Source organism: Crotalus tigris, unplaced genomic scaffold (genome assembly GCF_016545835.1).
Source record: "Crotalus tigris isolate CLP2741 ecotype Arizona unplaced genomic scaffold, ASM1654583v1 scf7180000019356.616467, whole genome shotgun sequence".
NCBI lineage: Eukaryota > Metazoa > Chordata > Lepidosauria > Squamata > Viperidae > Crotalus > Crotalus tigris.
The window spans coordinates 564241-578712 of NW_024097495.1; the positions used below are offsets into that span (position 1 = coordinate 564241).

At 41.3% G+C, this 14472-nt stretch overlaps 1 protein-coding gene across 1 annotated transcript in view; it reads left to right on the plus strand.

The window, feature by feature from the left end:
- Positions 1–14203, plus strand: part of LOC120316319 (SLAM family member 5-like) — a 34728-nt gene extending 20525 nt beyond the window's left edge. Inside the window, exons 4-5 of the mRNA XM_039361764.1 lie at positions 2429–2545; positions 13891–14203. Of these exons, the coding sequence (XP_039217698.1) occupies positions 2429–2545; positions 13891–14027 (254 nt within the window). The 3' untranslated portion in view covers positions 14028–14203. The remainder of the gene's footprint in view (positions 1–2428; positions 2546–13890) is intronic.
- Positions 14204–14472: the final 269 nt, after the last annotated feature.

A 14472-nucleotide genomic window follows, 5' to 3' on the forward strand; every position in this document is an offset into this window, starting at 1 on the left:
ATGACCTTTCTTGCCATAGTTGTTAAGTGAATCATTGCAGTTGTTAAGTTAGTAACACAGATGTTAAGTGAATCTGGTTTCCCCACGGACTTGACTTGTCAGATGGTTGCAAAAGGGGATCCCCTTCCAGGACACTGCAACCGTCATAGTTACAAGTCAGTTGCCGAGTGACTGAATTTTGATCATGTAACCCTGGGGATGCTGCAACGGTCGTAAGTGTGAAAAACGGTCCTAAGTCACTTTTTTTCAGCGATGTTGTAACTTTGAACGGTCACTAAATGACATTTTGTAAGTCAAGGACTATTTGTATGCAACCAGTAGACATGATAAAATGCTAGTAAGAGCAATTGAAGCCACCTCTGGATAGACCAAGGACTTCTCCATGGCAGTGATGTTCCTGAGGATGCAACAGAAACTTCACTTCTTGGTACCCACAGATTATATTCCCAAATACACGGGGCTCCAAGCAGGCTGATTCTTTCTGGTCTGCTGGGATAGGAGGAGCAGTCAGTGAGAGGCGTAGAAACACATTATTGGCAGAAAAAATATTAAAGACATTAAGTGCTACTACCCAAACCTCTGAAAATGTTCTTAGAATCTGGTTTATCTCATGTGGATGAAAAAAAAACTCCAATGGAATCTCATGTTGATTCTACTGCAGGGACTTCATGTCTGGCATTAATAAGGTGACCAATCGTCCTCCTTTAGGGAGGACTGTCCTCCTTTTGTAAGTTCTGTCCTCTCTCGAAAAGTGTCCTCCTACATGTCATCCTTTTCGATATTTGAAGACTAATCTATAAATCTCCGTATTCGATCGATGCTGATCCAATCCGTTGCGGGTGATGTGACGTATTTGTATTTGACATGATGATTCGTCAAGGCTCGGTACAGTGCGGTGAGACGCGATTATGAGACGCATGTGCTCCACACAGGAGAATTGTTTTGAGAGAGTTCGCCGTGCACAAGAGTGCACCGCGCGCAAGTGGCTTTGTTTACTTCTTACCGAAACATGACACGACACACACACACGCATTAGACTCACTTCTTTCTCAGTGAATATTCAATCATACACAGGTGTATGTGTATTCTGTATTATTGTTGCAATGAATAAAATGTTTCTTTTATTTATGATATTTTTTCTTCGATTTATTTGTGTCCTCCTTCTCATTGTAAAAATGTTGGTCACCTTAGCATTAATGATTAGAAAGTGGCTGAATCTAGACACCAGCTCAGCACTCAGGAGATAAAACACATCAATGGAACACTTTTCCCTCTGCACATCTTGTCTTTGTGACTGGAGAAGCACCGCCTGCCTTAGCAAAGATCCATCTTGTGTGACCATCACACACATTCCTACCACAGACACTCATGGTGACCACTTTGTGTTGGGTCCGGCCTTTGAAGACCATGCAGGAGCTTCAGAAGAAGCAATGGCAAGCACAGCTTGGTGCACCTGGATAACACTGCCCTGATTGCTGGATGGAGTCTGGGTGGGGTTCCAGCTGCTGGTCATCTGTCTGGGCTTAGTGTGCTGGACCAGCCAGTTAGCTTAAGAACTATATGTTAGGATGTTTAGCATTTAAAGGATTAAACGCTGTTTCCTTAAGAGATGGCTTATGGGTAATGTAGTTTTAGCTGTTAGTTAATGTTATAGTTTATCGAGTTAAGTGGGAGGAGTTTCAAAGTTTATGACTGTACTTGCTGGCTTTGTGCCATTTTATCATTTCTCTGCATGGGTTCCAGCCCCGTGGCTGGAAGCTCCATGCCAAAACATGTGACTTGTACGCAGAAGAGGGAAAATCCATTGTTCATTTACCTGTGAAATGAGTCCATATTACTGTCAATATTCTGGAAGAACTTCTACATCAGTGGTTCTCAACCTGTGGGTCGGGACCCGATTTGGGGTCGAACGACCATTTCACGGGGGTCGCCAAACAACGCAGTCCGCCATTTCCCCCCCCCCTTTTCCTTAGCTGTGCTGCTCCTTTTTATTCTATTGGCTTTTGAAAGCCAATAGAATAGACTCTCTTGAATAGAGTCTAATTCTATTGGCTTTCAAAAGCCAATAGGAATTGTCCAGGCTGTCTCTGCCCTGCTGAGCCCGCCAAAAGTCCCATTCTGCAAACGGTGCTACACCACTGGAGTAGCCCTCGACTTACGACCGGTTGAGTAGTCCTCGACTTATGACCGGTTGGGGGTCGCGGCATTAAAAAGGTTGAGAACCACTGTTCTACATAAACGTGAGTTAATGTTTGAGGATACCTAGAATAAAAGTGATATTTGTTTTGACTTATTCCATCGAGTTAACTGTCTGTCTCAGCGGGATCTAGCAGCTTATTCTGCGTGAGACAGAATACTTAGTGATTAGCAATTGGTATATTCTCAGGAGCGGTTGAAAGGATTAACAGGGGCTGTTGCTCTTTTTCAGAACAGGCTAAGACCCCCTCTGCGCTGCCTCTCTGGGCCCTGCTGGGCCTAAGCAAACTGGGAAGTCTTCTCCTTCTTGGCTGTTTGGGGCTCATTCAGATGGTGAAGTCCAGAAAAGGTACCCTCTTAAGGATGCTCTGTGAGGAACCGCCACCCTTCTCTTCTCTTTTACTGCTCCTTCTGCCCCAGAGGAGATCATGGGTTGCTCAGAGGAACTGGGTGGAGCTGCCTTTGCAATAAATAGAATGGAGTGATGTGGTTCCGGCTAATGAAACATTCCAAAGAATGTTTATTTTCCTAAAAGTCTTTTAATGTTACAGAATATCGGCACAGGCACAACGGAGGGATGCTAGGATCTAAGTTCTCTTCCTCTGAGCAGTTAAATTATCAGCGTGTTCCCTCCCTAAATTAGCCGTCGTATCTCACACTATCCAATTAGTGTGAAGGTCAAATGTTTTCTTCCTCTTTCTTTCCCGGGCTTTACCCCCAACGCCCCTTCTGCTCTTTATTAACCCCATATTTACCAGACAATTCTGCATATTGTCATAAGCAAGAATATACAATATTTGCAGCATTGACATGGAGAATACTCACACTTCCCCTCCCCTTCCCTCCCCTCTCCCCCCTTCCCTTCCTTTCCCTGGTCAAAGGCCAGGTGAGACTCCCACAGTTACTTTGAATGTGGCTGTCTAGACTACCAGTCTACCATTTCGGTCACCCAATGGTCATCTGGATTATGACAGCCTAGAACAGTGGTGACGAACCTATGGCACGGGTGCCAGAGGCGGCACTTAGAGCCCTCTTTGCAGGCACGCATGCCATCACGTCAGTCCTAGGCTTTCAGCTGGGTTTTATAAAACCTTTTCGCTTTAGGCCTATGCCACCATGTACAAAAAAAAAAAAGGTTCAATCAATCAGTCAATTTCAACTTCTCGTGGGAAAAAAAAAGATCTTGCAAAGTTGGAATTGATTGGTTGAACTTTTTAGTCCCACCCAGTCTGCTGTTACCACTGCAGCCACGCCCACCCAATGGGCCACGCCCAGCCAATGGGCCACACCCACCCGGCACCTGATGATGCATAAGTGGGTTTTGGGTTGCAGTTTGGGCACTCGGTCTCTAAAAGGTTTGCCATCACTGGCCTAGAACCCAGGGATGAGAACTTTAGTACCCATTACAAATTCCTGGCCCTTGTGCTCACCCAGAAGATATGATCATCAGAGCTTCAATGTCCCTGGTCCACCCACTGCTGAATGGAAGGTTGGTCTGCAAAAAGGCACAGATGCCATTTTTACCTTATGCCATGCCCACCTCCTCCCACATATCAGGGTTTATATAACTTCCATCCCCCTTAGGGAATTCCCCCCACTCTGAAGACATCTCTCCCTCCCTCCCTCCTGGAAGTGGATGCAGAAAAGTCAGGTGGAATCTGAGGGTCTCGCACAAAGCAATTCTTTCATTTCCCCAAATCCAGCCCGCCCCCAGCCAGTCCACCGGCAGCCAAGGTGATGCTCCAGGGTTGTTTTGAGAAGGCTGAGGTGCTGGGTAGATAACAGGTCACAGTCAGGGCACAACAGCCTTGGAACCTAGGCTGGAACTGGCTGGGAAGGAATCTGCGTCATCTTCAAAGGCAACCCTCCTCCTTATTTCTCAAGCAGTTACAGCAAAAGCTTGCGAAAGATGCCAGCAAACATTCCTCACCCCCTCATACACATACACACCCTTTCCTAAGAATGGCAGGACACCAGCATGGTGTGTAGTGGAAAAACCACGATACTTACATCAGAAGACAAGACCACGAAAGGTTGGAGAAAACAGGTTTTATTTGCGCAAAGGTTCAGAGTATTCATACGACAAATTCTGAACCCCGAGTTACTCCCAGGGTGTCATTTTTATACAGCTTGTCACCCACGCTTTTACCCAAGGGATGACTTCTTATCTACTTTTAACACACTAAAAGAGAGAAGTTCATATCTTGAGACCACACACATAGGAAAAGGGAAGTTTAGACAATGTGCAGAAAACCACACTCCCCTACAAGCGTAATATCTCACACCATTTGTGACTTTCGGTTGGCACTTCTTGTAAAAATGTTTCTTCATAGAATTGCACGTAGGTTATCACACTCAGCCAGTTTATAATATTTGAAATAAATTTGAAAATAAATAAATATTAGTTAATGCTTTCAAAACATCACCTTTGTTAATTAAAATGTTGTTTATAGTATTTTTCCATCTCCCTTAATGGCATTTTCTACCTGCCACATTTTCCCCCTTTGAAACTTCACTTAAATCTCAGGATTATTGGGGAGTTTCATATATTGGGGGTCTTCATCTACATCAGTGGTTCTCAACCTTTTTAATGCCACGACCCCCAACCGGTCGTAAGTCGAGGACTAAACCAGTCGTAAGTTGAGGATTTTCCCTGCCCGGGAGCGCCGTGCATGCATGGTGCTGCCCCCTGTGCTGGCCGAGACGTAGCTGGCAAGCGGCAGAGACGGAGCAAGCCGACCATTGGCTGGGCCACCAGCTGGCCCAGCCCAAGGGAGATAAGGCATCGCTGGAAAAGGGGGGAAAAAATGGCGGACAGCCTTGCTTGGCGACCCCCGTGAAATGGTCGATCGACCCCAAATGGGATCGCGACCCATAGGTTGAGAACCGCTAATCTACATATTCCCCCTCATCCCATAAGGCCATAACCTGGGCTGTGGCCCTTTTTTCCACAAGCATAGAAAGGCTCTTAGAAATTGCACGCACAAAGATTGGTAAAATACATGGTAAAATTACACATCCAGCTACTATTAAGCCAATAAGGGCCACAATAGCTTGTAAGCCAGGAAGCTTTGGAAACCAAGAGCTAAACGTTTGGGCAAAGTCAAAACCGTTCCATTCTTGGTCAGCGTTGTGGGTTAGTTGTCTCATTTCAGTGGTTAATTGTTTAATAACCTTCCCAGTCTCATCAGTTTGTAGACAGCAATTGGATAAGGTTAAACTTTCCACACACTCCTCCCTCCTTGGCTAACAGGGAATTAATGACAATACTAATCAGCAACAGCACCACTACCACCCAAATAGTTGGCATGAGGCCCTTTCAAAGCAGGCAGTTTCTCTCATCCGTTGGCTAGGTTCCATACTTAGAGAAACCTAACGCTAGCTGTGCGATCGCAGCTTCCAGGGCAGGGGGTTTTTGTTGCCCATGCAACAAAACTAATAAACTAGTATAAACTAATAAACTAATATAAACTAATAATAATATTAGTTAATGCTTTCAAAACATCACCTCTGTTAATTAAAATGTTGTTTATAGTATTTTTCCATCTCCCTTAATGGCATTTTCTACCTGCCACAGGTGGAGCTGACAATATCCCACTCTGATAGATTCCATGTCTGCCTTGCTGCAGAACCACTGAGCACCTGGACATGGAAAGCTCCTAAAACTGATGGTCCCTCCCTGGTCATCTGAGCTAAGTGCAGAGGTCCATGGGTTCAATTCCAAGCGGGTTTGAACCCCAGAGAACAGGATCCGGTCACAGATAAACAAGATTAGATAAATCATGATCCCAGTTGGATAAAATTGATCCCAGACAACCTTCTAGTCAATCAAAAAATAGTTTCACCCCCTCCATCCTGATCCCATAAAAGGTCATCATCACCTCCAAGGGCCAGATCCCATATCACACCCGACTGACAGATGCCTGAGGTGAGTCTCCTGCCCCTTTAACTCCCTCCGTGCCTTTTATGAGGGTTCTGTGGGCCACCCATGAGATCCATTTCCAATGTGGCTACTGGGAGGGGCTCAGAGCATGATCCCTGTAGCTTCTCTGCTTCTGCTTTCACTGCTGCCTTCTCTGCCCCCCCCCCCAAAAAACCCCCCAGCACCACATTTGCTTCATTATTTAATATTCAGGAGCTGAAAGGTGAGACCGAGAAGGCAGACATGAAAGATGGAGAAAGTTTGACCACAAAAGAGCGAGGGTGTGGCTGTGGCCATCCTCAGTCTGACCACAATGGTGAAAAAAGCAAAGTTCTACATTTAGGCAAGAAAAACCAAATGCACAAGTACAGCATACTTGTGGCACCATGCTCAATAGTAGTAACTGTGAGAGGGACCTCGGAGTCCTAGTGGACAATCACCTAGATAGGAGCCAGCTGTGTGCTGCAGCTGCCAAAAAGGCCAACACAGTGCTAGGCTGCATTAACAGAAGGATAGAATCAAGATCACGTGAAGTATTAATACCACTTTACAAGGCCTTGGTAAGGCCACACTTGGAATACGGCATCCAGTTTTGGTCACCACGATGTAAAAAAGATGTTGAGACTCTAGAAAGAGTACAGAGAAGAGCAACAAAGATGATCAGGGGACTGGAGGCTAAAACATATAAGGAACGGTTGCGAGAATTGGGTATGTCTAGTTTAACGAAGAGAAGGACAAGGGGGGACATGATAGCAGTATTCCAATATCTCAGGGGCTGCCATAAAGAAGAGGGAATTAAGCTATTTTCCAAAGCACCTGAAGGCAGGACAAGAAGCAACGGGTGGAAACTAATCAAGGAGAGAAGCAACCTAGAACTAAGGAGAAACTTCCTGACAGTGAGAACAATTAATCAGTGGAACAGCCTGCCTCCAGAAGCAGTAAATGCTCCAACACTGGAAGTTTTTAAGAAGAGACTGGACAGCCATTTGTCCAAAATGGTGTAGGGTTTCCTGCCTGAGCAGGGGGTTGGACTAGATGACCTCCAAGGTCCCTTCCAACTTTACTACTATTACTAAGAGCGAGGGTATGGCTGTGGCCATCCTCAGTCCATGGGAGATGATTGCACAAGTAGGTTAGGGTGGTAAATATTGTATTGCTTTCCGGAGGCTTCTAAACATTTCAATACTTCTTCTTCTTTTCCCCTATCCATTATCGGACGTTGGCGATCATGTTGGCGATCCTGTTTTTATCAGCAGCCACACGAAAAAGTGCTGCTGAGTTTTGTTCAAACCAAGATTTTGAAGCCACGATGTTTTTCTTCTGCCTGGATCTCGTTTGCCTTCAATCTTTCCCTGGAAGATTAAATGGAGTATGCCATATTTTTCTGGGTATCGCGTCCCATGTCCGAAATATTCTAATTTTCATTTTTTAATTGTTTTGATGATTTACCTTGGCTTTCCCAGGTGGCTTATCACTTCCTGATTTCCTCATTTCAATACTGGGTGGCTGTTTTCTATAACGTTATCACAGCATTTCTAGCGGGCTCTAGGCATGTGCAAATGAGGGGAAATTCAAATTTTAATATCTGGATTTAATGCTTTAATTCTTTGACATTGTAACGTTTATAAATGTTGCAGCTATTTGAGAACCTCATATTCAACTAACACTTCGCAGTTTTCTTCTGTCGTGCATATTTTTTTCAATAAAGAGGCCTTCATTTTGCTTTTAAAAATATTCTGTTTCTTTTCTGCAAACGAAAACCTCCGGAAAAAGAATAAAAAGCTTTTTTTCTGCCAACTTCCTACCTCGCTCTCCTCCTCTTGGCTTGTCTCTCTGGAGAGAGAATATAAAGACTTTTCGCTAGAGGATTTCCGGTTTGGAGTGCGACGAGACGGGTGGAAGACGCCAGGGCTCCGGCGTCCCAGGCCGATTTCGGTCTGCCCAGTGACCCTAAGGGGTCAGAAAGTTGCCCTGGAGGGTCAACGAAGGAGGGATACTCTAGGAACCCGGAACAGATGGTGGTCGGTCCAGGTGGACTGAAGAAATCCTCTGAAAGGATGGAGGCAGCCCAAGTCATCACCAGCCAGAAGGAAAGTGAGGAGCCACGGTGCTCCGCCAAACAGTTGACTGTCAACAGCATGCTGAAACTGGGTGAGCCAACCTTTTTTCCTTTTCCTTTTGGAACTACAATTAAAACTTTGATCCCCTGACTGGGCAGAGCTAAAAAGCAAAGATCCTAGGAGGACTAAAGGAGAAGTTAAAGGTGGCGAGCAACTACAAGGGAGAAGGTCTTTTAAGGAATACAAAAAAATCTTTTAAAATTGATTGATTTAAAAAAATTACTTGTTTTACAAGAGGTGGAAAAAAATCTTCTTAGCTACAATCCAAAGAGTAAATAACCTATAAAGAATTTTAAAAGGAAAACTTTGCAATAACTTTTTAAAACCAGACATTGACTAAATAGCAAAAGAGGACATCTAGTGGTGAAAGAAGATACTACAGCAATATAAAACAATAAAAAAAAATATTTTTGAAAGACTGTGACCTTGAGACAACAAAGTGCCCTGGTGTGAGTTTTTAAATGAGAAGACTTTCCACAACTAGATTTGTTGACTCTGGATATAACTAAACAGAAATTATTTGGAGACAGCGAAGGTTTTACATCTGAGACCTGACCAGAGGAGTTGGATTTGGCCTAAAGTAGTTGGCTTTTTCTTTTTTTCCCCTCTCAGCTGGATTTTAATCTAAGATAGTTGGCTTTTTTCATTTTTTTTTCTCTTTTTTTCCCTCTTGTTACTTGCAATATTCTGTCTTCTCTCCCTGAGATACTGGATTTAGTCTAAAGTAGTTGACTCATTTTACAGTTTGGATTTAAGTCTAAGATAGTTGGCTGGAAGAATGAGTGCACCAAACCTTACTAGACTTATGAAAAAGACCTCCTCTGCACCCTCTGTGGGAACATCTAGTCCAACAACCCAGGGATCTATTGAAACAATGTTGCAGCATGAAAAAATAAGCACTGCTCAAAATGAGATGCAAACTACATTAAAATCGATTCAGGAATCAATGCAAAAAAATCATGAAGAGACAAAAAGTAAATTTAATAAACTAAGTGAAGAAATTTTGGATGTAAAGACACAATTTGAAGTTCATCACCAAATGTTGCTTAAAAATGAACAAAGAATTTTAGAAAATGGAAAATAAATCAGAAGATACTAATTAAAAAAATGGAAATACTACTGCAAGAAAATGAGAAATTAGAACAAGAAAATCAAAACATTGAAGGTACGGTGGCAATCCTAGAAATGGAAAAAGTGGAACACTACTTAAGATTTCAAAATATCCCTGAAGATAGAGAAGAAAATATAGCAGTGCTGATCATTGAACTCTTGGCAGAGGCCTTGAAAGCTGATAGAGCAGAGATGCAAATGGAGATAGATGAAGTATTTTGAATCAAATTCAAGCTACGCAAGGAGACTTAAACTACCCAGAGAAGTGCACGTGAGATTCATAAAGAAAACAACATGAGATGAAATATTGAGGAAAGTTCAAAAGGAACCATTACAATATAAGAATAAAGAAATTATGGTTTTAAAGCAGATACCTAAGAGAGTAAGAGATACCTGAAGACATTACTGTTGTGGAAAAAACCACGATACTTACATCAGAAGACAAGACCACGAAGGGTTGGAGAAAACAGGCTTTATTTGTGCACAATGGTTCAGAACATTCACATGACAAATTCTGAACCTTGAGCTATTCTCAGGGAGTAATTCTTATAGCATTAACCACCCACGCCTTAGCCTTAGGGTGGCTCTTATCTACCTTTGACACACTAAAACAGAGAAGTTTATATCTTGAAGCTACATAAGTAAAAGGAGAAGTTCACACAAACGGTTGTCTTACCACACCTTTCTGCACGGGTGCTATCTTACAACATCTGTGACTTTTAGTTGACACTGACACTTCTTGTAAAATGGTTTCTACATAGCATGAACACATCTCTATAATTATGACACACAGATTATATGATTTAGGTTACATTGCACAGCCAAACTTAATATTATCTATTAACTATTATCAGCAACAAGCATTTCTATTAAGATATAGATATATTTTGATGAACTTTGCCTGCCCACCTCATTACCACTTTTTAATGACAAAGCTGATTGCAAAAGGCATAAACTTTAGATGGTTAATGCCAGAAGGGATTTTAATCAACTGGAATAATACAAGATACTGACTGGATTCAATCTGGAAAGCAGAAGATTTTGAGGAAAAAACCAGAGCATTCCTAGGTGAAGGAGCGCAACATCGACAAGAGGAAACAAAGGAACAGAAACAAATGGAAGAGACATCTGAAGAAGCAACTACACAATCAGGAGAACAGAAAGAGAAATTTGAGCAAGAGAGTGAAGGAGCGGCTAGAGAACAGAGAATCACAGGATCCACTAGATCAGTGGTTCTCAACCTTTTTAATGCCGCGACCCCCAACCGGTCGTAAGTTGAGGACTACTCAACTGGTGCAGCACCGTTTGCAGAATGGGACTTTTGGCGGGCTCAGCAGGGCAGAGACAGCCTGGACAATTCCTATTGGCTTTTGAAAGCCAATAGAATTAGACTCTATTCAAGAGAGTCTATTCTATTGGCTTTCAAAAGCCAATAGAATAAAAGGGAGTAGCACAGCTAAGGAAAAGGGGGGAAAAAATGGCGGACTGCGTTGTTTGGCGACCCCCGTGAAATGGTCGTTCGACCCCAAATGGGGTCCCGACCCACAGGTTGAGAACCACTGCACTAGATCTAAACATAAATAACTGAAATGGAGAAAGAAAACGGATTTTTTTTTCAGTGAACGTAAATGGACTAAACTCCCCATCAAAAAGAAATAAAATTTTTAGGAAACTGCAGAAATTAAATATAGACATAGTTTGCTTGCAAGAGACACATATAAAAAAACAATTTCATAAGCTTTTGGAATACCCCAAAATTGGGAAACTTTATCATGCATCAGCGCAACAAAAAAAAAGAGGTGTTGCTGTATATATTAAAGAGACAATAGACTCTAAAATGATCTATTCAGATGAAGACGGAAGAATTGTGATGGAAGAAATATATTTACATCAAAAATAAATATTGTTGGTAGTAATTTATGCACCAAATAATAACCAAAGAGAATTTTATCAAAAGGTACACAGAAAAATAATAGAACTGGAGTATCAAAATATTTGTTTAGTAGGAGATTTTAATGCAATTGTGGATGGGACAATAGACTATAAAAGCAGAAAAACAAGAAAAACTGAAAGAAGAAGACCACCTAAGACTTTTTTCAACATGATAGAAGAGATTGGAGTACAAGACGTTTAGAGGGAAATTAATCCAGGAAAATTACAATATACATTTTATTCAAATAGTCAAAAATCCTGGTCTAGAATCGATATGATTTGGATGACATTGGAACTGAGGATGAACACGCAGGAAATTGAGATAGAACCAGGTACATAGGCAGATCATAACCCTTTAAAAGTGATGTGAAGAAGAACACACAAAAAAAACCAAGATGGACTTTGAACCAATCGAATTAAAAGAAAGAGAATTTATAGAATTGGCAACAAAAGAAATTGAGTTTTTCTTCAAAGAAAACAAAAAAGAAGATACAACATTACCAAATATATGGGATACAGCTAAAGCATATTTTAGAGGCATAGCTACAACATATGTGGCAAAGAAAAATAAACAGAAAAGACAGCAGTTGTTGTTGTTAATTGCGAAGTCGTGTCCGACCCATCGCGACCCCATGGACAACGTTCCTCCAGGCCTTCCTGTCCTCTCCCATCTTCTGGAGTCCATTGAAGCTCACACCTCCTGCTTCAGTGACTCCATCCAGCCATCTCATTCTCTGTCGTCCCATTCTTCTATTGCCCTCAATCTTTCCCAGCATTAGGCCCTTTTCCAGTGAGTCCTTCCTTCTCATTAGGTGGCCAAAGTATTTGAGTTTCAACTTCAGGATCTGGCCTTCTAAAGAGCAGTCGGGGTTGATCTCTTCTAGGACTGACCGGTTTGAACGCCTTGCAGTCCAAGGGACTCGCAGGAGTCTTCTCCAGCACCATAGTTCAAAGGCCTCAATTCTTTGGCGCTCAGCCTTTCTTATGGTCCAACTTTCACAGCCATACATTGCAACTGGGAAAACCATGGCCTGGACTATACGCACTTTTGTTGGCAGGGTGATGTCTCTGCTTTTTAGTATGCTGTCTAGATTTGCCATAGCTTTCCTCCCCAGGAGCAAGCGTCTTTTAATTTCTTGGCTGCAGTCCCCATCTGAGGTGATCTTGGAGCCCAGAAAAATAAAATCTGTCACTACCTCCATTTCTTCCCCATCTATTTGCCAGGAATTGAGAGGGCCGGATGCCATGATTTTGGTTTTCTTAATGTTGAGTTTCAAGCCAACTTTTGCACTCTCCTTCTTCACCCGCATCAAGAGGCTCTTTAGTTCCTCTTCACTTTCTGCCATTAGAGTGGTATCATCTGCAAAGACAGCAGTATGTACTACTAAAAGAAAAATTAGAAAAATTAGAATCAGAACTACAAATAAACCTGCAAAAGAAGATGAAAATGTTACAAGATGCTAAAGGAAATGGAGGATTTGGCCTTCCAGAGCACCCATATTAACATGGGTAAAAGAATGGATAATTCTTAAAAATAAAAGGAGAGACAGATATAACAATTGGGGTGGCACGCCTTTTTATGGTATGGGAAAAATAAAGTTCATAAATATTTCCAAAATCACTATATAAGAAATGCATTGTTAACAACATGGGGAAAAATAAAAAGCAAAATATATTTGAAAATTCCAGGGTGGTTGTCAACAATCAAAGCATTTGTACATCCAAATTTAGTGGACTCTGAAAATATCTGGACATACAGAGATATTCTAAACTCTGAACAACACTTAAAATTTAAACAAGAAATGGAAAATCAGGGCATCAACTTATCATGGTGGACACATTTACAAATACGAACTAGATATGATAAAGATGTTAAAATGTATGGGTTTCATAAGGAACAAACTGTGTATGATAAGATTTTGTTAACTTCGGATGAGAAACTAATTAAGAAAATGTATAATTTTTTATTAACTTTGGAAACGGAAAACGAACAAGTTAAAGAAACAATTATAAGATGGGTGAAAAATTTTGGATATAATATAGAATTAGAAAGATGGCAAAACGTATGGGAAAGAAATATAAATTGACAAGGTCAACTTCCTATAAAGAAAACTTATATAAAATTTATTTATTTATTTATTTATTTATTTATTTATTTATGAGACTTATATACCGCTTTAAGTGCAAGCACTCTCTAAGCGGTGTACACCAGTAAGCAATGTATATATATATATTTACATTGCCCCCAACAATCTGGGTCCTCATTTTACCTACCCCGGAAGGATGGAACGCTGAGTCAACCTTGAGCCGGTGAGATTTGAACCGCTGACCTGCTGAACACAGTCAGCTAAAGTGGCCTGCAGTACTGCACTCTAACTGCTGCGCCTCCTTGGCTATGTTTTATAGATGGCACTTGCCACCAGCAGGACTAGTGAAAATGTTTAAACATATGTCAGATAGATGTTGGAAATGTAAACACAAGTCAAGCACATATTATCATGTTTGGTGGACGTGATAAAGCAAAGAACTATTGGAAAAAGATACATACTTGGTTAAAAAAGATGTTAGGAGAACATGTTGATCTTAAACCTGAACTTTTTTTTTTATTAGGCATAATGACAGAAAAGACTAATAAACAAAGCTTATATTTGACTTTGCATGTCACAACAGAGGCAAGAATTACATTTGTGCAATACTGGAAGAATGAAGGAATACCAGCAGATGAAGAAATAATAAAAAAATACTAGAATGAGCAGAGACAGATTGACTATGAGATTGAAAGAAAAGGAAGAAACGGACTATTATCAAACCTGGGATTTATTTTACTATTGGCTAGATCAGTGGTTCTTAACCTTTTTGAACAAATCGCCCCCTTGAGCCAATGAGGAAGTTGTCATCGCCCCCCTCCCCCAACATAACCTCTCAATCATAGGAAATAATTCTTCAATTTATGCAAACTCCCCTTGTTTTGTTTTCTTTAAAATTGTCATCAGGACATATCGATGCAAATAATCCGTCACTTTATTCCCAAACTTTGTGATACATGTATTTCATTATTATCTTATTTATTCAAGACACTTAAATGTAATGCCCACTGAAAACAAAATTCAATGGCAAGAAAGTGAAATGCCCGAAAAGAAAAACAGTAACATTTAATGATTGAATTACAAGTGAAATTTAAGATGCAAAAAG